Here is a 21,995-nt window from a genome sequence, read left to right as displayed (position 1 = left end):
TGTACAGGAAGTGATGTCAGTGTGATGTCACGTGTTTTTCAGTACAGGAAGTGATGTCAGGTGACATCACTTTTATGCCCATATATGACTCATTCTGTACCACATCACTGTGACTCACTGTCACTCTGTGCCTCATCACTGCTCTGAAGTTGATTGCATGGCAAAGCGAAAGTTGATCACAGTGATGTGGTACAGAATGACTCATATATGGGCATAAAAGGGATTTCACGTGACATTGTACAGAAAATGGAGGCCGAAAATGAGAATGTTAGGGTACCCCCTTATGCCCATATATGGAGATCCACAGGCATCAAACAAGTTTTTGTTTCATTCATTTATTCCAAACGTCACAAATAAGCCACATTTGGGTTAACATTCCTGATGATATCTCCAGAGACTATGAAACTTGGATATGTTTAGACTGACATAATTATTAACAGAACATTGCATGCATTGGCCCCCGGGTTTGAGGGGCCAATTAGATGATAGTAATGCACTAGAGACAGGGCAACACATTCGGTTTGATGTCATGAATATAAATGTAATAGTGAAATGCTCATACCCTAAATCATCACATCCATCCAAACATACAAAACCTAGATTTGAACATACATGAAATAGTGATGAAATAAGATTAGATTCACATAGAGACACATACTTCAGCACCATAACAGATGATGATATTAAATGTGCTTACTAAACAAAGTAAAGAATCATATAAAAAAATCAAATTATTTCAGGGGGTCCCCAGGTGATTAACATAATGTGCAACATGGTTTTCTCACTCAACAGTAAACAAACCAACATAAGATTTAAACGTAGGCTATAGAGGGTTTATGCACACTTCTAAAATGACAATTTAAAGGGCCTACACCATGCTTTTAAAACTATATTTTTTGTATAAATATATGCTCAAAATTGAGTCTTAGACAGGTTTTAACCCTCAACAAACACTCTGACCATTCTTTTTGTTTAGCTTTTTTGTCTAGCTCTACTATAATGAGGCTCTCCAGCTGCAATACCAAAACGGCCTCTGTTTGCTCAGGGGCGCATCTAGTGGGGTTTTAAAAAAAAAAAAAAAGTTTTTTGAAAAAGAAAAAAAAAAATTCTTGAAAAAAAAACTTTTTGAAAAAAAATTTTTTTTTTGACTCTGCATTGCATTTTTTTGAAAAAAAGAAAGTTTTGAAAAAAAAGTTTTTGAAAAAAAAGTTTTTTTGAAAAAAAAAAATTAATTTTTTTTGAAAAAAAAACTTTTTGAATTTTTTTTTTTATTTTTGACTCTGCATTGCATTTTTTTGAAGAAAAAAAAGTTTTGAAAAAAAGTTTTTTTGAAAAAAAAAAAATTGAAAAAAAAATGTTTTTGACTGAAAAAAAAACGGGAATCCGTGTGACGTCACACGGATCAACTCTCAGAACAGCACTGTTCTGAGAACCTGTGGAAAGCTTTTCATCTCTGTCTTCCCAAAACCAGAGAAAGACACAATGTACAGAAATAGGACTTTGTGAGGATAGGTGCCAGTGGGACCCCAAAAAAAGGTTTTAAAATAGAAAAAGTGAAAATTCATGGTGTAGGTCCTTTAAGGACTTTTTAATACCTCTAAAATGACAAATTAAACATTGGCCAAATTGTCAAATATTAGTGGCAGAAATTGTGAACTGGGTCCCCAGTTAAAATGTAATTATTTTGGTGGTCACAGCCTGAAAAGGTTGAGAACCACTGTCTTAGATCATGGCACAGCATTACATATTGTGCACAGAATTCTGACTTTCTCTCCCCCTCTGACTCTGCGCCACCACCCCACCCCACCTCGCTTTATGTACACTGTCGGTAAGGTGCGCGGCGGTGTAAGCTGGTGTGTTCTTTTGCTTGCAGCCAAGCTTTTGTGTTTCGTACAGAGGCAGACTAATCCGCCCCCCTTTCTTCCTTTCTCTCCATCTACTGTGTCTTGCACTGTGGTTCTGCCGCCTGGTGCACAGCCAGTCAGTGCAGAAGCAGCTACCATGTCCACCGCCACCCCCACAGACCCAGAGGTGAAGGAGCTTAACCCTGTCGACTTTATCCAGCTTCAGCAGTACATTGAATGTGAGTACAGCCATGCAGGCAGCTAAGGTCGGGAAGGCAGCTTTCCCAGCGCTTAACCACTTAAACCCTCTATAGTCTAGACCTGAGTTACAGGTGCTATTCTTTTCCAAATCTCTTCCCCAAACAGAGCCGATCTACAAGCTCACAAGTGAGCTTGTATGTCTGCTATTTTTGGCGAATCTTCCTCCCAGAATAGGCATGCTGGTGTTCAAGTGGTTAACCCTCTCCCTCCCTTCCTCCTCCCCTTCCACTTCCACCCACACGCACACACACACGCACACACACACGCACACGCACACACACACACACACACACACACACACACACACACACACACGCACACGCACACGCACACGCACACACACACACACACACACACACACACACACACACACACACACACAGACACCTGCACTTGCATGTGTGCACACATGCACACACACCCAATTTACACTCACTTATGCTTTCTCCTATCTAGAAGAGGCAGCTGTTGCTCATGTTTGGTGTTTTGCAAGCCAAGCATCCCCTCAGTGTTTGCGTCGTTAGGCCTACATTCATTGTGTGCATGCATGTGTGTAAAGTACATTGCATGCTCATGAAACAACAATTTAAATACAATAAATCATGAAATAATCTATACCACCTTCTTCTAATTATAAATGTAATTAATTAAAAGTATGAATTAAATTATAATTCAGCTGTCCAAAGCATGTGTGTGTGTGTGTGTGTGTGTGTGTGTGTGTGTGTGTGTGTGTGTGTGTGTGCGCGCACACACACGTGCGTGCACACTTGTGTGTGTGTGTGTGTGTGTGTGTGTGTGTGTGTGTGTGCGTGCGTGCGTGCGTGCGTGCGTGCGTGCGTGCGTGCGTGCGTGCGTGCGTGCGTGCGTGCGTGTGTGTGTGTGTTGTGTACCTTCAAGTACACCACTAGGTGTATACAGTATGTGACCTGTGTGTCTTTTTCCCCAGACTGCAGCCGGAAGGTTAAAGATGTGCTGAGTGAATTTGATGCAGATGGCAGCCTGGCCCAACACAGACACGGAGAGGTCAGGAGATATGAATATGTCCCGCATCTTTCCACCACAGCACAACTCTGTGCAATTTAACTCTGAGAGTGTACCGGTACACATGTAACAAAATGAGCCCGTAAGGGTCCATTTGTGTACAGGGTCCACTTGTACACTCTCAGAGTTACAAATGGATAAGTAACTGAGGATTTTACTACAGGCAACACTAACAATTTAAGTAGCTCTCCTTAGTACTGTATACTGTTGAGAGCAAAGAGCCTGTGTCTGACTGTTGTGTATTCTACTGTATATTGTACAGTGAGTCACCTAGTAGATTTATTATTGAGACTAAAGCTGTCTATGAGAAATGTCTGTACAATATCCAACTGAGGTTGCAAATGCAAATTAGCCCTTTAGTTTTTGCCCACGCAGCAACACTCTCCTGAACTGCATGCTGGCTCCAACCACACAGTGTAGGCTCAAATGTGACTGAAAGACACAGACTAGCCAGTACAAACAACATTGCCAACTCCATTTGAGCAACAGCAACAACAGCTGTCGCTGGTGCAAATGTTTTTTTGGACATAAACATGAATAGAAACTGTATTGAACGGCCTAGGTACGAGCCTTTCACAGTATGACAGTCGATGCCTTCCAGTGGCTCAACATTCCTGCTCTCATTCTCTTTACTAAACTGTACTTTTCTTCAGTCTTTTGGGGATTTCACTACTGACTGTCTTGCAATGACATTATTTATGACCGGGTTAGTTTTATAGGTTATCGACAAGGGTAATGGAATAGCAACAAATCAACAAGAAGTGGGTTTGTGGTTCACTATTTATCCAGGGAGTACAGATTGCTATATCCCTGGAGCTAATTATCAAATGCAAATGTCAGACTTCAATCTTTATTAAGGACTTTTGCCTTTTGTTGCATATTACTTAATGCATACTTCGATTTCAGAGTTTGTGGGAACATAAAACTATAAAAGCACCACTTATGGAGCGCAATGATGGTAGTTATTCGGACCACATAATTGCAACGTCCCTGGCCCATTTCCGGCTTAGGACTTGTGTTGCCTGTCCTCACCCATCTCATCCCTCAATTTACTGTCTTTACTTTCCTAAGTAAAGCAAAAACTGCTTGCCTGCAAAAAGCCCCACTTACGGTATATGCATGTGTACATTTAAAGTCTGAGTCATGCATTAGCATTGTGATTAACAACACATTTTCCTTGCTCATCGATCAATTCCAGTGCATCAACGAGGAGGGGTTTGGTCTGTTCCTGAAGACCTATTTAGACGATGGCTTCCCTGTGGATCTCTGCCAGAGGCTCTTCCGCTCCTTTCCCAACTCTGAGCAGGAACAAGAAGAGGATACTGCCAGTGAGATTATGCCTCAAATACAGCCATGAACACTGTCTCTCCTCCTAGTCAGCATTGGAGTCTGTATCAAGTTACAACCAGGGGTCTTCAACAGGGGGTCCGGGACCCCTAGGGGGTCCTCAGAGTTACAACAGGGGTCCGCCAAATCATTGTGTGATAGGATAATTCTTTTAATTAACAACTTGAACCCTCGCATCCATATTCCGAAGAGAACTTTAGACAAAAATATCAGATCTAGAAGCTCTCAACGCCTCACGCTGCGAGGCGCTGCGAGGCGCCTCACGCTGCGAGGCGTTGAGAGCTTGTAGATCGAAAGGTCAAGTTTACAAAATATCAACGATTTAAGAGGAGGTTAAATGTCTGAAAATACACATTAACATGAATCCAACATGATGACAGTGCTGTTAAACAAGTCTATGAATCTTATCTATGAAATCGATGAAAATCTGCATCACACATTTATACAATATGTAGAGGAGGTCCCTGCATCATCTCTCTCTCAGCTAAGGGGTCCTTGGCCTGAAAACATTGAAGACCCCTGTACTAGGTTTATTGGGCTTTTCATCAACTGAACATGAGTGTACACAGTACTGGGTGTGCAGGTATGGTAACTGGAGCATTCATCTTCCTTGTAGAAGAGGTCTTCCTGAAGGACGTCTCGTGTTACTTTTCCCTGTTGGAGGACGGCCAGCCCAGAGACAAACTGGAGTGTGAGTCCTGATTATGTTGTTCTTTTGTATCTCTGCCATGCTGCAGGCCTTTCCACAAAGTAATTAGACTGATGACTATGTCTAACACTTTCATTTCTATCTCTCCTCTTCTCCAGTTGCTTTCAAACTCTATGACATAGATGGAAATGGAGTCCTTGACAGCTCTGTAAGTTATTGGGAATCTCCATTTTTTTGCACGCTGCTGGCAACAACAATAAAAACAAAACAAAAACAACAACCATTGATCTTGTGGTGATTCACCCACAAGCTCAAATTCCAACTCAATGCTCCTTGATTTTCACAGATAAGAAGTAGGTTACATGTCGCCCACTATGCAACTAAAAATAAGTATTTGTTGTGCTTCTGAACGCATAGGAAGTGGACCGGATCATAGCTCAAATGATGCATGCTGCAGATTACCTTGGCTGGGATGTGTCAGAGCTCAGACCGGTAAGTCCCAGTAATACAGTATATATTCTTAAACCAAAGCTTGCTTTAAAGTTTTAAACCAAGAGTCTTCAACAGGGGGTCCGTCCGGGACCCCTAGTGGGTCCTCAGAGATACTACAGGGTGTCCTCCAAATCTTCCAATCCTTTTTATATTAACAACTTGAACCCTAGCTCACAACGTCTCGCAGCGCGAGACGTTGTGAGCTTGTAGATCGGCTATTTTCGGCAAAGAGGTTTGCTGTAGAGGAGAAAAAGAGCAGACTAAGTACAGAGTGAAAGGTCAAGTTTATTAGGTAATGACGGCTCAAGTGGTTAAATATATGAAAACACAAATTGACATGAATCCACTGATGATTGTGCTGTCAAACGATGAAACTATATGGAAATTTGAACAGGTTGTGGGGGTCCCTGTTTCATCTCTCTCTCATCTAAGGGGTCCTTGGCCTGAAAACATTGAAGGCCCCTGTTTTAAACAAACGAACTTCTGCACATGGCCCTCAACTATATACAGGATAGTGTGCAGTGAGGCGTTTATAATCGTTGGTCCTGCCTCACTCTGTAGAGTTTATGTAAGAGATAATGAACAGAGTACCTTATTGAGATAAGAGATAATGAACAGAGTACCTTATTGAGATAAGAGATAATGAACAGAGTACCTTATTGAGATATAAACCAAGACCAAGGGCTCTTGAATCACTCTGAAGGGGTTCATTCTTCAGTAATGACCACCTTGCTGTTCATTATTCTTCTTATTAAATGGTTACTTAATAAATCAATTAAAAATATTTTATTGATTTTTAAAAGGATTTACTTTCTTCCTCTAAACAAACAATATTCTACAGTTGCTACAGGTGTGGTGATTTATTGAGCTCTGTGGTCTGCTATCAGGAATGCATAGACCACAGAATGCTGTGATTGACCTGTGTGTGTGTGTGAGGGTTAATAGGAGGCCAATAACCCACTGCCATGCCACCAGGTGCTGAAGGACATGATGACAGCAATCGACGCTGACAGCAGTGGCACAGTATCTCTGGAAGAATGGGTGGAAGGAGGCATGAACAATGTTCCCTTACTGGTTTTACTGGGACTGAAGGTACATCCAAGTGTCATGTAGTCTCTCATGTCTCATTATCTCCGCCAGGCCAAAAGGCAGGGAAGAGGAGAGAATATGTTGTTGCCACTGTCCGAGTGTGTCTGTCTGTTCGTGCGAGTGTGTGTGTGTGTACAGCCTCAGCTAATCTCGGACCAACCACTGGACCGTTCGGCATGAAAAGCAGTAGGCCAAGGAAGAAACTCTACTCTAAAGTTTATAATTCGGCCTGATGCTGGAGCTATAACAGGCCGCTTCACATTTAGTGTTGTAGCAGATTCTTGGTTCCCAGATGACCTGAGAAGTGTGGACGGCTCATGATGTAGCACAATATCAGAAATGTATGTCGGCCCTAAACCATTCAATGCTTTATAAAACAGTAGTATTTTTAAATCAAGTATTACAGTGACTACGCCAGGATTTCTGGCCTGTTTTTTTTAACCAACCGAAGCGGAGCACTGACTTTGATCGTTCTTCCTTGGCTCCAAAAACAATTCAAGCAATGTTATGAGGTGGGAAACAGACAGGAGACACCTACTTGAGGATCAGTGGCAGAAAACTGGCTAATAAGGAACTAATGAACTAACTGGTAGTGGTAGCCAGGCAGGGCAACCAGTGCCTGAGCATCTGCACGATTGTCTTCAGTAAAACAATTCCATGCCCATTTATGTCCACATATTTTCCTCTCATTTATACATCTCTTGCAGGACCACAGTTGCTCTCTGCCCTGCTGTCATTCAATACAAAGACTAGCCTATTTATGTAAGAGATAATGAACAGAGTACCTTATTGAGATATAAACCAAGACCAAGGGGTTTATATCACTCTGAAGGGGGTTATTTTTCAGTAATGACCACCTCGCTATTCCTCTCATTACATGGTTACTTTACTCATTTAGGGTAAGTGTGTGCTCAACTCAAAAGTATTCAGAGTAGGATAGTGCTGACCCAAAAGGCAGCAAAATAGGAAATGAGGTCATCATTCACAAATAAGTATGTAAGACTTTTAATAATGCACAGCAGCAGATGGAAATAGCCCTAGGCCTTCCTCAGCTTTTCTGAGATGTGTGGGTGTGAAGTCTGGTTTTAGGAGAGGGCGAGCATATCTCATGCATATCAAACCCAAATGCGTGAAATTGTTCTGTGCATAGACTTATTAATGGGTTAATCCACTTTTCTTTTCTTTCTTTAATCATTATCATCCATTATGTTTAACTATAATACATACTATCTACAGTAATGAGCATGTACACTTTCATGGATCGTGTCTAGTTTGGTTAGCTTCTCTGGTTTCTAAATGTGCTACTGTCCTCCATGAATAGGCTATTTTTGGGGAGAGGGGAGTACATTAGGCCATCCCAAAAGCATGGCTCTGCTGGAAGCCAAGCCATGCAATCTACAACAGTGGTTCTCAACATGTGGGTCGGGACCCCCCCTGCGGGTCCCTACATTATTTTGGGGGGGGTCCCCAGATGATTAACTTAATGTGCAACACACATTGTTTTCTCACTCAACAGTAAACAAACCAACATAAAGTTTAAGTGTATAGAGGATATCTGCACATTTCTAAAGTGACAAATGAAGGACTTTTTAATACTAAAATGACAAATTAAACATTGGCCAAATGATCAAATATTTAAGGAAGAAATTGTGAAAATAGCCAATCTACATGTTCACAACGCCTCGCCTTGTGAGCATGTAATTTAGATCTGCTATTTTCACAATAGAACCATGTTATACAAAATGTAATGCCTCAACTCTTAGTGCTCTTCAGGGTGGAGGTGGGGGGGTCCCCAGTTGAAATATGATTATTTTGGGGGGTCGCGGCCTGAAGAGATTGAGACACACAGATCTACAATACAGTCCATATACGGTAGTTCCTTACTTAATCCTCTTCGTCCCAAGTGGGACATAAGGCTTCCACAATCTGCCTCCATCAGGACCTGTCTTGTGCTGCTTGTTGCACCTCGCTCCATGTAAGATTCATCTCTTTAAGCTCAGCTATCACGGTTAATCGCCAGGTGGTTTTGGGTCGACCTTGACTCCTTTTGCCTGGGGTCCATCTCAGTGCAACCTTTGGGATTCGATCCTGTCCTGGGCCATTCCGACCACATGTCCCAGCTACTGTATCGTAGACAGCGCTGTTTGATTTCCGACAGGTCATCCTCTGCACTCTGCAGCTCTTTGTTTGAGATCTTCTCAGGCCAGAAGATGTGTTAAATGTTACGGAGGCATCCATTGTGGGGAAAAAAAGCATTGATCTTTTTCATATCAAGTGTTTTTTTTTTACATTTTACGTTTCTGTTGTACAGTATGCATGCAGTTAGGATCTATTAAATTAAATTTACTCTCTTATTGGTGAGGGTTTTGCCTAAATAATGGGGTCAAAAAGACTGTTTTGAATGATAGGTTTCTGCACTTTTTTCTAGGCCTATACACTCTTGCTGATAGACTGTGACTGAACTATAAGGACCGACTATGAACAGAATTCATGTGATTTCGTCTTCCATCTGAAACAATACATGGGACCTGGGTTTTGTATATTCAGCCCTCTAACATTTGCTGTGTTATGATTTGGGGCTTATGCTCCTTGCCTGACACTTGGATGTTTCATGTTTCAAACTGGTGCTAGACAGGAAAATAAATATGTCTCTGTAATATGGATGAGAGCACATGCATTATATCCAAAATAAGCGTATAATCTTGTGCTAGTATTTGAGATTAGTCAGGGTGAATTTAAAAATGAATGCATGGTGGTGTAATGTATGATGATCTGGTGAGTTAAATTTCCATAATGACGTGTCATTAAGCTAGGCGTAGTAGTGAGTGGGCGTCTGTGAAAATGCCGGCTGTAGTGACAGCGTATAACACAGTAGGTATATGAATGGCTTTGTGAAATGTGTTAAGGTCTATGGTGAAAGTGAGTGAGTGATAAATGTTGATAAATTTGATAAAGTCCTTACATACATACATACGCAAGCACGCACACACGCACGCACGCACGCACGCACGCACCCACACACACACACACACACACACACACACACACACACACACACACACACACACACACACACACACACACAATATAGGCCTATGTCCCATTCAAACCCAACCCAAACACCTAATATAATTTAATTATTATTATAAAATAATGAAGTACTTATCTCTTGGCTCACAGATGACTCAGCGGGATGGTCAGCACCTCTGGAGGATGAAGCATTTCAACAAGCCAGTTTACTGCAACGTGTGCCACAGCATGCTCCTGGGGCTGAGGAAACAGGGCCTGTGCTGCACATGTCAGTACCTTAACAGTACCAGCAGGGGGCGATTCTGTACTATCCTGTGTATTTATTGAATTAACTAGATACAACACTTTTCTAATGATGATGACATTGTAACATCAGCATCACAAAGGAACTGCATATTATGGTCATTAGTACACTTGTATTTATTCATTCAATTTAACATCATAATGCTTAGTTAAACTGTAAAATATTTAGTGTTTATCCAAGGGGTTTATATCACTCTGAAGGGATTTATTTTTCAGTAATGACCACCTCGCTATTCTTCTCATTACATGGTTACTTTACTAATTTAGGGTAAGTGTGTGCTCAACTCAAAATTATTCAGAGTAGGATAGTGTTGACCCAAAAGGCAGCAAAATAGCAAATGAAGTCATCATCATTCACAAATAAGTATGTAAGACTTTTAATAATGCACAGCAGCAGATGGAAATAGCCCTAGGGCCTTCCTCAGCTTTTCTGAGACGTGTGGGCGTGAATTCTGGTTTTAGGAGAGGGCGAGCATATCTCATGCATATCAAACCCAAATGTGTGAAATTATCCGTTTATCCATTTGTAAGAGTGTACAGTATATGTAACCAAATTTGGTTGGTTACATTTGTACACTTTCAGAGTTAAATAAACACTCAGGAATTTAGTGTGTGTAGTTTTTGTTACAGTTTATTTACTTATGTATACTCTTTTTTTCTATGTAAGGCCATAAAAGATAGACCAAGGCACCAAGTCAAGTTCTTCATATGTGAACATAACCTGCCAACAAACAGATGATTCTGATGTGTTTCCTTACTCAGGTTGCAAATACACAGTCCATGGACGCTGTGCCAACAGCAACCCCGCCCCCTGCACCAGGACCTATGTCAAGTCAAGGAAAGAAACAGGGGTACGAATCAACGATACATTACATTGCTCTGTCAACATTTACACTGACATTCATAGTCAACAAATTAAACACCAATGATACTAATTAATCCTCTGGCATCTGGCATTTTGTTGTAAAATACAAAATGACTTCCCCTTTTTGTTAGGGCTGGTATGGCCTACTTTAAGTGATTGACTCAGTTCCATTTATTTTAGTAGAGCCTTTCCAGTGAAAAGCACGAACAATAGCAGCACCCTGAGTCTGACACTTTTCAACCTGAATCAGAGACCTGAATGGAATCTTAACCTGTGTTTACCCCATTATTTAATGTCTAAATTGCTGCTGTGGAAAAGGTCTATTGACCATATTCACATATCACATTATAATCTGGCCTGAAAACATTGAAGACCCCTGATGTACAATATTTTATCTTACTGTATATTACTGTCCACCACTGCTTTCAGATTGCAGCACACGACTGGGTGAGTGGGAACTGTGACGCAGGGAAATGTGATAAGTGCCAGAAGAAGATTAAGAGCTACCAGGGCCTAACGGGCAAGCACTGCGTCTGGTGCCACACCATGGTGAGCATGAATCATCGTGCTTGGCAGAATGTTCCCCCTTTTGACATTTATGACCATTTTATTTTTGTCTAGTCAGTGGTAGAAAAAGTACATGAATTCTTTACTTAAAGGGGAAACCCACCCATTTTCAGTATTGAACTATGTCATTAATATACCTTAGAGGAATTGTGTGTAAATAAAAAAAGGTTCCCCCCCTTCTGTGTTGCCTAGAACTGGAGGATTGATTTTGGGGTTTGTATTGCAAAGTACACCGGTGTGATAAAAAAGTAACTAGTAACTGATGTTTTCAAATAATTGTAGTGGAGCAATATTTGCCTCTGAGAAGTAGTGGAGTAGAAGTAGAAGTATTGCAAATTGGAAATAGTCAAGTAAAGTACACATTCATTAAAATTGTACTTAAGTGCAGTACTTGGGTAAATAGTACATAGTTACGTTACACCACTGATGGTGAGCCTGAATCATCGTGCTTGGCAAGCTGTTCCCCGTTTTGATATTTATGACCATTTTATTTTTGTCTAGTTGACATTTTGAATTATTTTGTAGCCTTGTTCGTGTAAACATCTCTTGAGAGGGAGTTTTGGGTTTCTGGGATATGACATTATTTTCCCCCCGTTTGTGAGTCCCTCTCAACATAATGTAATGTTGTTGCCGTTCCAGCGTCATGATGAGTGTGCAAACCTGGAACCATCGCAGTGTACCTGTGGACCTCTCAGAGACCATATCCTGCCCCCCTGGGCAATATATCCTGTTGTCAAGGTAGAGAAGTACACAGTATGTCTACAGCCGCACCAGAACATACACAGTCAAATCCTCTGTGTTCATTTCATAGAAATGGAACCAGATCGTCGTTGTCAGGTGGAAACCTTGTATCTCCAAGTTTCACATTTGTACATTCTTTCGCAAAGTAAAGCCCTGCTTCATCATACAAGGCCGTCGCACAAAAGTAGTGAAAACAGCAGATCTACAAGCACACAACGCCTCGCGGTGCGAGGCGTTGTGTGCTTGTAGATCGGCTGTTTTCACTAGTTTAAATCATTTTTAAAATGATAAATGCAAAAAAACGTTTTGGACATACAAGGTTTTCATCGGACAACGACGAGATGGACCTTTTATACTCTCAGCAAAGTTAAATTAACACTAAGGATGTGTGTAAAATAAGTCTTAAGAGTCTTAAGTTGCATGCAAAGACAAATACAATACCAATCCAAACAGTCATAAATTAAGACGGTTTGTCTTTGCATGCCATTTTAATCTTTTGCACTTTCATTTGACACCCTCCACTGATTTTGTATTAGGTTTTAAATTAAATTTCCCCGGTGACCTAGGCTCAATGGTGTCCCTGATCCCAATGGCCTTTTCTGTGTGTCACCCCCAACTCTCTCTCCCCATATCCCGTCAACCCACTGTCCTATCAATAAAGGCATACAAAGCCCCAAAAGAAATCTAAAAGATAAAAAGTTGATTACATTTCCCCACAGGAATGAATACCTGTTAGTGTTAACTATCCTAAAGTTTGTGCATTGTGGCACATAAGGCCTTCACTGAGCACTTCCACTTTTCACGGTCAGCTGCTGCAGTCCTCACTTCAGACCATGATTTCCATCCTACTTCTTTTCTTTCTTTCTCTACGGTACCCCGCCAGGTGGTCTTTGGTCTTGATTGTCTTCTTTTCACTTCTGGTGCCCCCATGTCATTGCTATGTTGCAGTCGTTGTTGTGGTCCTGCCGTAGTATGTGTCCAATCGGGAGAGTGTTTTCTGCTGGTGTTTCAGTCCGAGTGTATCAAAGGGTGCGTTCGGAAAGGCGCACCGGGTGTGTGCTCAGTGTAGTGAGTGCCTAAACCCAACCCTAACCCTAACCCTAACCTCAGTAAAACTATGCCTAAAACTAACCCTAACACTAACCAAAACCGGTGCGCACCCTTTGATACACTCGGACTGAAACACCAGCAGAAAACACTCTCCTGTGTCCAATCATCTTCCATCTTCACAGCTTTACTTCCTCACTCAGCGGCTACAGCTCTTTCTAGCAGGAATGTAATGTTAAGTAATCTCGTCAGTGGAGGTTGGGGGTTCCCTATGGGTTTCTCCATACATATTGTGCAATTATGACATCTCTCTGATTTGCATTGAAACATGTAGATGATAAATGTCAGATGTAGTTCAGTGGTACTGTCATCGTTACGACAAGGAAATGTTGTAATGTGATGTCAGGTGGTTAGTTATCTCTTTCAACTACAGATAACATGACAGTGGTCCAGGAGCTTACCAGATGTTCAAAGATTTCAATAGGCACCCACTGAGAGAAACAGAAGAGGGTGTTGAAAACTCTGAAGATGAATAAATGAAACCATTACCATTTGGTAATGGTTTCCTCATCAGAATTACATTTTAATTATCTTATACTGGGATCAAATCGCTTTGCAGGTTGCTGATCCGGTCTAGGTCTAGAGTGGATACTGAAAAAGAGCGTGCATGTACTGTGTGTGTGCAAATGACTTACAGTATGGCAGACTCTAGACCGAATCACACTGGTTAATTCAGAATAGTAAGCTGCAGCCACCTACCAAGCAACCACCCTTAAAAGTAATAGCAGGAACTGCCAACAGCACATACCATTTGTGATTCTTTGCTTCCTGACTTGTAAAAGGGTCTGTTTGTTTCCCTGAATTAAGGAGAGACAAAACAACGTGAAGAATGGATGCTCCAGTTCAGCAGAGGACAGTGACGTCAACACCACCCCTGATGGACAAGTACTTCAGGTACTGTGCTGTCCTGTCCATCAAAGGCCTTATTGGAGGGCACATTTTGACTAATCACAACATTCTATGCAACGCAGAATGGACATACCGGTAGCTTTATACTGGGAATGCAGGTTTCTTTTGCAGGTCCAGGTCCAAACCTACAGTATGTATATTTTATGTGGTATTCGATCTGTTGGCTAAGTATACTAATAATAGTAATATTCATCTTTTGCTCAACAGATTCATCCTGTACCAAACACTCATCCACTTCTAGTATTTGTGAACCCTAAAAGTGGTGGCAAACAGGGAGAAAGGTGAGCCAAAGGAGGAATGTATTCAATATGTATGTATGCAGTATGTATGTATGTATGTATGTATGTATGTATGTATGTATGTATGTATGTACCGGTACACACATATACATGTGTGTGTGTGTGTGTGTGTGTGTGTGTGTGTGTGTGTGTGTGTGCGCGTGTGTGTGTGCGTGCGTGCGTGTGTGTGTGTGTGTGTATAAATATATATATATATATATATATATATATATATATATATATATATGTATATGTATGTGTATGTGTTTATCTATATCTATATCTGTAACTTATATTTTGTGTTTCAGAGTGCTGCGTAAATTTCAGTATTTGCTGAATCCACGACAGGTGTATAACCTCACAAATGGTGGCCCTGCAGCAGGGTAAGACAGTGTACTGTAGTAGCACAGTAGAAGGTTTCTAGAAACGTGTAGTTTTGTGCTGTTGATCAGCTGCCACTGCCATTTGTAATTCCTTTTTGAAAAGATCAGTTTTTAAGTCTATTTTGGACTAGATTTTATTTTATTTTAACACCCAACACCTTTCTTTCAGTCTGAGTTTCTTCAGAAATATGCAGGATTACAGGATCTTGGTCTGCGGGGGAGATGGTACAGTGGGCTGGATTCTTGATGCAATAGGTAAGAACATAAGAAGAATGTATCACAAGTAACAAAACACACATTAGTCCCATTAAAATAACAGCTCATTTACACTTTGCGTACAACCATGTTGCTCACCAAAAATATGGAATTGTGGGGAAAAATGAAATGCCATCTCGTTTTTTGGCAGGAAAATCATTTATGTTAACAACTTCTCTCTTGTTGAAATCAGACAAAGCCAATCTTCTTGTGCGGCCACCTGTAGCTGTGCTGCCTCTAGGCACAGGAAATGATCTGGCACGATGTCTGCGATGGGGAGGAGGTGAGATTGTTGTGGTGGTATTCTTTTCCTTATTTCTGCACAATGACAAAAAAACTGTATAGTAGCAGCAACATACATCACTTTTTACTACAATACATCACTTTCTGACACCTGTTCTGATCCTGTGGGTGGTGTCAATGGCACACTGTAGTTGTGTCTGGTATGGCTAATATGGCATGTTGTGTGACTGAATGTAGTGGCGTAAAAAATAATCGATTCAGCAATGCATCGCGTTTCAGCCTTGCACAATTCTGAATCGATGCAGTAACGTGACATAATCGATTATAGCTTGTAACATCTATATATTTAATTGTATTTAATGTTAAGACATTTATGTCAAGGAGGAGAATTTTGCCATGTTGTGCAGTAGAAGAAAAGTGTGATGCTATATCTGGTGAATCATAGTCAAATTGAATTGTGAGGGCAGTGCCAATGCACACCTAACCTAACCTAACTGAATGACTTCATAATAATGAACATAGAGAAAGATGACCTTGCATGGTTGGGACCGCTTGGATCCTTGTGGGCTCGCTAAGGCAAGCACACTAATTCCTATCAACACAATGAGCCCACACTGTCTCTTCAGTGTGGTACTTTCTAGTTGTAACTCACGTCTTTGTTTTTTCTGCTGTGTAGGATATGATGGTGTGGATTTGAGTCGAATCCTTAAAGATCTAGAAAGTAGCACCCAAGTGCTTATGGACCGCTGGAGTGTTCAGGTCAACATAGATGAAGGCAATGAGAAGGGTGATCCTGTACCATATGAAATCATCAACAACTACTTTTCTATCGGAGTGGTGAGTTCAAATGACAGACCAGATCAATTAAGCAATACACACTCTTCAATCTTTGGCCTTATGTGTATATTTCTATGGATTGACAGGATGCCTCCATTGCACATCGGTTTCATACATTGAGGGAGAAACACCCACAAAAGTTTAATACTAGGTAAGTCCCCTGGATTCTGGAACCTGATAACTATAGGGATAACTCAGGATCTCATTGATGTTCATGATATTTCTGTTTTGTTGAACATTTCCATTTTATTTGACTTTGACACTGTGCCTGTATGGAAGTTTGTGAACACAAAACCACCAAATCTGCTTTAGGGACTTGTAATCACCAGCACTCATTTTGGTTTAGATAAAATACCTAACACGTGTACTGTTATTACACCCTTTATGGCTCCAGAATGAAGAACAAGCTGTGGTATTTTGAATTTGCTACTTCAGAAACCATCTGGGCTTCCTGCAAGAAGCTGAACGAGTGTCTAACGATTGAGGTGAGAAGTTAGGCTCAGAGTTCAAAGCAATGTATACATTCATTGTGCCCACTGTCACTGAAAGAAAACGTTTGTTCTCTTATTCTCTGGAGGGTTAACTCTTCACAGTTACTTTCTTAAATGTAAGTCCAACACCGTTATAATATTCTGCTGTGTTTCTGTGTGCTCAGTGCTGTGGCAAACCACTGGATCTCAGTGGCCTCTCTCTAGAGGGGGTTGCTATCCTGAACATTCCCAGCATGCATGGTGGCTCAAACCTGTGGGGTGAGTCCAAGAAAGGGGACACTAAGAGCTCAATGAGTCAAGAAGAGGATGAGGTGATTGTGGAACGAGAGGTTCTGAAAGTTACCTCACAAGGTAATTGTGCTATAACTATACTAATGTAATCCAGCAGAGGGCGCTTGTGAGATTACTGGAAATCTTTGCTTCAGTTGGCCATTACAGTCATACAGATGTAAGGTTCATATTATAACAATGCAGTAATGTAAAATGCAGTATACAGAATTTGTAAGCAACCATAATATCTCAGGTTATGTGTGTTTTTAACTGACAATTCCTCTGTGTTGAGATACTAAACGCAATGATTACTCTGACTGACATGAATTTCAGCATCTCAATATGTTCTTCTTGAACCAAAAATGCTGCATTGTACTCAGTATAATCTTATTTTGCCAGATGTCAGTGACCGTCGATTAGAGGTGGTTGGGCTTGAAGGAGCCATGGAAATGGGACAAATATATACAGGCCTCAAAAGTGCTGTGAGGCTGGCACAGACATCCCAAATCACCATTAGGTAAGCTATGAGCGCATGTACATGTCCAGGCTTGCCAGAGTGTCAATAGCTGGACCCTTAACCTTGTTCACAGCTCGTAGGTGACTTTGAGCGTGAGCTAAAGATGACCCCTAGGTGCCACTTAACATAACAATGATCATGCAAAAAGACATGCAGGATTTCGTTTTAGCACATGGATGACATTTCAATTGCATAAAGTACCATGCATTGTAAGTAGTGCATAAGGACCGCAGGAATACACTAGAAACAGAGGGGGAGAGCGATTTATTCCATTTGGTCCGTTTGATGTACGTTCTTTCTCCCTGTACATAATTGTCCGTGTGATTTAGGTCCATACACGAACCCTACCGTACAGCTCCCAAATGAATGTACAAGATTTGTAAGCTATTAGCCTGATCAGGCACACAAGAAGAGCTGATTTAGCTCAGCGGCTCATTTATTACTTGGGAATTATGTTCAATATATGAGCGGGTGTGTACGTTTGTTTTGTTATAATTACTCCGGGTCCGGATCCATGTGGTTAAATCTGTACCCTCGCGGAGTTACATTTGGACCGCGATGTAACGTTGCCGACAGACAGCAGAACCAGTCCCGACTGTTACCACTCATTCTACCACTTTTTCTAGTCACGTGTTCAAATACTGGATTCTGATTGGCTAAATTCCGGAGGTTATGAGAGGACAACTGCCGCAAAGTTGTGTGTCCGAGATCAATGCGCCTCAGTGTACATCCGGGGACTTCAGGAGGTAGTGGAACACTTTTCCCCCAACCAACAAATGAAGGTCGCAGCGGTCCTATGTTTACTAACGTGCGTACTATCGTCGCCGATTTATTTGGATCCAATGCAATCCGCCAACTTTAAAGCCCCTTTTCTCTGAACCTATGCCTTTCTGGAAGCGAACAGCCTCTATTTACGGCCGGAACGGTGCTTTTAACTGACGTTAGCTTAGCTGTAAGCTAGACGCATGGATTAGTATGGAGTTGGCGCCATCTGTTGGTGAGTAGAAGATGTTGTTGGTGGAACTATCTGCTGTCTCGCGGAAGTTTTATAGGCAATAATGATTGTAACTTAAGATCCTTGCAAGTTACAACTATGTGTTTTCTTTCATGTATACGGGAAAAAGTGGTAGAAAAGCTATTTACCACTCGGGGTCGGACATTATGCTCTCATAATGTCCTCTCACTCGGGGTAAATTGCTTACTTACCAAACATCACGTCGGGTCAAGAAATTCTGTGGTTCTACATAGTTTGGCTAAATGCTTCGGTTTACACGTGTGTACAGAACCAACTCCGTAGCGCTTTTGTTTAGCTATTCTGTTCTGTGCTGCGAGGCGCAAAAATGTGGCGCGCGGCCCCGACGGGAGCAGAATTGGCCCGGAGAGGTGGAGAGCAGGTCGGCACGCACATACCGTAGAGGAACTATGCATGTCAACGCATTTACAGTACGCTCTCTCTCACCCAAAACGTACACAAAATCAAGCATACGGAACTATAAACGGTCCTTAAGAGCGAGGTTTGTATAATAAAAGTCCATGGAACAGGAAAGGTTTTTGAAATGTGGTGGATTCTCTTGAGGAGCTAGGGACCCTAAGCAAGGGTGACAGACCAGTCTGCATGTTCACTAGTATTTATTCAGCATAAGTACACTTTACGACATTCTAGGTTTAATCTAGCACACGTACAAGCAGGCGGCGGAAGCAGCAGGGAGCTCCCATCTAGTTCATGGGTGCTTGCTTATATACAGTTTATGCTTATACCTCTTATCATTCCCTATCAGGCAGATACAGTGACATCTATTCTTACCTACAGTACCACTCACAAAAGTTTCAATATGAGCATCCTGTCTCAATCATCAGAATTCATGTTTCAGTTCTAATATGTCCAGTCTGTCCTCTCATCACTATTTGAATCACAGACCTTTAGACACAAGTGTCATTGGCTGGTCACATTGGCTGTGACATGTCCAAATATTGTGTGTCATCATTCTACTAGTCTGTGCGTATTTAGACACAAAGAAGAAGGCTAGATACTGAAATGCATCACAGTTATTTTAATTATGTTCTATATAGAACTTACCGATGATTTTATTTTATTTTATACATTTTCAGTTGAAGCATTCAAGTGTGATGGTTTCTCTCATTCCTTTAGGGAAATTAGTGTTTGATCCTCTTGTGTTCCTCTTCCTTGCTATCTTTATCAGGACAAATAAACCATTGCCAATGCAGATAGATGGAGAACCTTGGATGCAACCTCCCTGCACGGTGAGTAACAAGTTAGCACAGAAACTTAAAACGTGGATGCTCAATTTCAGATTTGTACTCCATCTTACGACAAAGTATAAATCAGGCATAAGCCTAATTGTAATTTGTTGCATGATGGTGTTTGTTCACAGGAGATAACAGATTTTAAGTGGGAAATGTGATGCATTGCATCACATTTCTCACTTTAAAATAATGTATTTTTGGGGTCTTTTAGGCAGAAATTCCCCTGTTGTCCAGTTTCCCCATGCAGAACCCAGCAGCTCTCATAGCATAGAGTGGGGCCTATAAGCCTATCGCTTTTACACTATTTGTTGTGGTCAAAAGTGTTTATTTTTTTCATGAATGTTACTAGTTGTCATTACAAACACATTCATGCCTAGGTTGTTCCAAACACGCCATCACACTCTGCTAAACACATGTTATGCTTTTATGTGTTTTGCCAAGTCCCGGAAAAGATGTGCTGTGATTGGCCAGTACAGTCACTTTGATTGGCAGTTATGCCGAATGTTCACCCCAAAACATGATTTATGAGATTGTGGTGGCTTGTGTGGGACAATCAAGGCATGGATTTGTTTGTAATGACAACTAGTAACACATTCATGAAAAAGAAAATAACTTTTGACCACAACAAATAGTGTAAAAACGATAAGCTTATAGGCCCCACTCTATGCTATGAGAGCTGCTGGGTTCTGTTGGGGAAACTGGACAACAGGGGCATTTCTGCCAAATAGACCCCATGAACAATACTTTTGGATCAATATAAGTGGGAAAATTAGCCTAGATGTTATTTAGGGCAGAGTTGTCCTTTAAGGTACAGACCAGGAATCAAATGCCAACATTTATGTTCAAGAATGTTGATCATATACAGATCTCAATCTGAATCTTTTTAAAACAGGACTGAATAATGGGGTAATTGATTTGACATGTTTTATGTTATGTCCTCAGATTCACATCACACACAAGAATCAAGCCAGCATGCTGATGGCTCCGCAGGCCAAACCGGGTGGCTTTTTCACCTACAAATAAATTGTTCTGCACTATGACAGCTATTTTACTTATTCTATATTTGCTAAAGGACTGAAATGTTTTTGTTTTGTAAAATGTTGTTTGAATGTGTATGTTTTAGGGGGAAATGCATTTCAGTATAGTTAAAGTATGGATAACTTCTTGAAGAGAACTACATACAGTATATGTAACGCATCGTCGAAGCATGATCTATTAATGAATATAATCTATTTTGTAAATTAAGGGATTTAGAAATTAAACCTATGTTTACAGTGGCAAACCTATTTTGACCAAATTTGCTTGATATATTGATCAATGTTCACTGTTGCCTCCTGTTTGAATGCACAGCCAACAGCAGCTACACTGCTACTCTATAGAATTGCCTGAAGTAGTCATTTATAATTTCAACTAACTAATGCCTTAGTTGGTGGAAAATCAGTTATTTTGAGCAAGTGACACTGTTCTGCTATGGAGTATAAATTAAGCTTGTCAGCTTGAATGAGCCTTTATGTTTTTATTGTTATGCCTTTGTTGTCAGAAGGTGTGAGGAGGTGTTGTGCTGTAGATAGAAGATGGAGCTATACACTGCTGTAAAGTATTGCCTTTATGATGTTTTTACAATGTTGTGGCATTCAAGAGGCCAGCTGGGCATTCTCGTTAATTTGAACCCCGGAGCTATGGATGAACTTTGAGTTTGGATATTGAATTGTATTAGAACTCTACTTTAAGAACAGTAAAACTGTAGGCTGTTTCAGATAATGATGTTGCTTTGTTTTCATAAAATGCTCGAAAGGGTGTCAGGGGACGTGAAGATAATGAGTGGTGATTCATAGCCTACCAGAGAATAATAATATTTACCATATTATGGTAACGATACAGTAGTAAGAAGACTATACTGTTGGCCTTGTGCATGTGAGCTGAAAATCCTTGCCGTTCTGACTGTCCTGAAACATTTTATTTGGAAAACAGAGAAAAGCTCACTCTTAATTTAAGTCATAATCGTTTAAGTTGGGAATAATTGTCTTAAAGTGGTTTACAACTTTTGCATCCTTATTTATATGCTTTATCAGTCATATCATTTCAATAAATCCTGAGAAATATGGTCATGTTCAATATTGCACATTGTGAAAAGATAAATAAATAAAAAAAACACCAGGAATCTTGTTTTGGTATTCTTTTTTCCAATCCATGCAAATGTAGTTAATTTGT

The 21,995-nt window shown here is 40.8% G+C and overlaps 1 protein-coding gene across 1 annotated transcript in view; it reads left to right on the top strand.

Moving 5' to 3' along the window:
- The window catches only part of dgkaa (diacylglycerol kinase, alpha a), a 31,081-nt gene extending 9,554 nt beyond the window's left edge, over positions 1 to 21,527 (top strand). Inside the window, exons 2-24 of the mRNA XM_080733549.1 lie at positions 1,982 to 2,083; positions 3,052 to 3,128; positions 4,345 to 4,474; positions 5,110 to 5,184; positions 5,301 to 5,350; positions 5,560 to 5,634; positions 6,610 to 6,726; positions 9,904 to 10,021; positions 10,819 to 10,907; positions 11,351 to 11,470; positions 12,128 to 12,226; positions 14,144 to 14,230; positions 14,453 to 14,526; positions 14,832 to 14,906; positions 15,076 to 15,161; positions 15,355 to 15,444; positions 16,081 to 16,241; positions 16,328 to 16,392; positions 16,636 to 16,726; positions 16,897 to 17,083; positions 17,402 to 17,519; positions 19,721 to 19,781; positions 20,727 to 21,527. Of these exons, the coding sequence (XP_080589675.1) occupies positions 2,002 to 2,083; positions 3,052 to 3,128; positions 4,345 to 4,474; positions 5,110 to 5,184; positions 5,301 to 5,350; positions 5,560 to 5,634; positions 6,610 to 6,726; positions 9,904 to 10,021; positions 10,819 to 10,907; positions 11,351 to 11,470; positions 12,128 to 12,226; positions 14,144 to 14,230; positions 14,453 to 14,526; positions 14,832 to 14,906; positions 15,076 to 15,161; positions 15,355 to 15,444; positions 16,081 to 16,241; positions 16,328 to 16,392; positions 16,636 to 16,726; positions 16,897 to 17,083; positions 17,402 to 17,519; positions 19,721 to 19,781; positions 20,727 to 20,807 (2,208 nt within the window). The 5' untranslated portion in view covers positions 1,982 to 2,001 and the 3' untranslated portion in view covers positions 20,808 to 21,527. The remainder of the gene's footprint in view (positions 1 to 1,981; positions 2,084 to 3,051; positions 3,129 to 4,344; positions 4,475 to 5,109; positions 5,185 to 5,300; positions 5,351 to 5,559; positions 5,635 to 6,609; positions 6,727 to 9,903; positions 10,022 to 10,818; positions 10,908 to 11,350; positions 11,471 to 12,127; positions 12,227 to 14,143; positions 14,231 to 14,452; positions 14,527 to 14,831; positions 14,907 to 15,075; positions 15,162 to 15,354; positions 15,445 to 16,080; positions 16,242 to 16,327; positions 16,393 to 16,635; positions 16,727 to 16,896; positions 17,084 to 17,401; positions 17,520 to 19,720; positions 19,782 to 20,726) is intronic.
- The last annotated feature ends 468 nt before the right edge of the window (positions 21,528 to 21,995 follow it).

Source organism: Nannobrachium achirus, assembly GCF_963921795.1.
Source record: "Nannobrachium achirus genome assembly, chromosome: 9".
In the NCBI taxonomy this organism is placed as follows: Eukaryota; Metazoa; Chordata; class Actinopteri; order Myctophiformes; family Myctophidae; genus Nannobrachium; species Nannobrachium achirus.
Note: the sequence above shows the minus strand (reverse complement) of the source record. Positions and strands in the feature narration are given on the sequence as shown.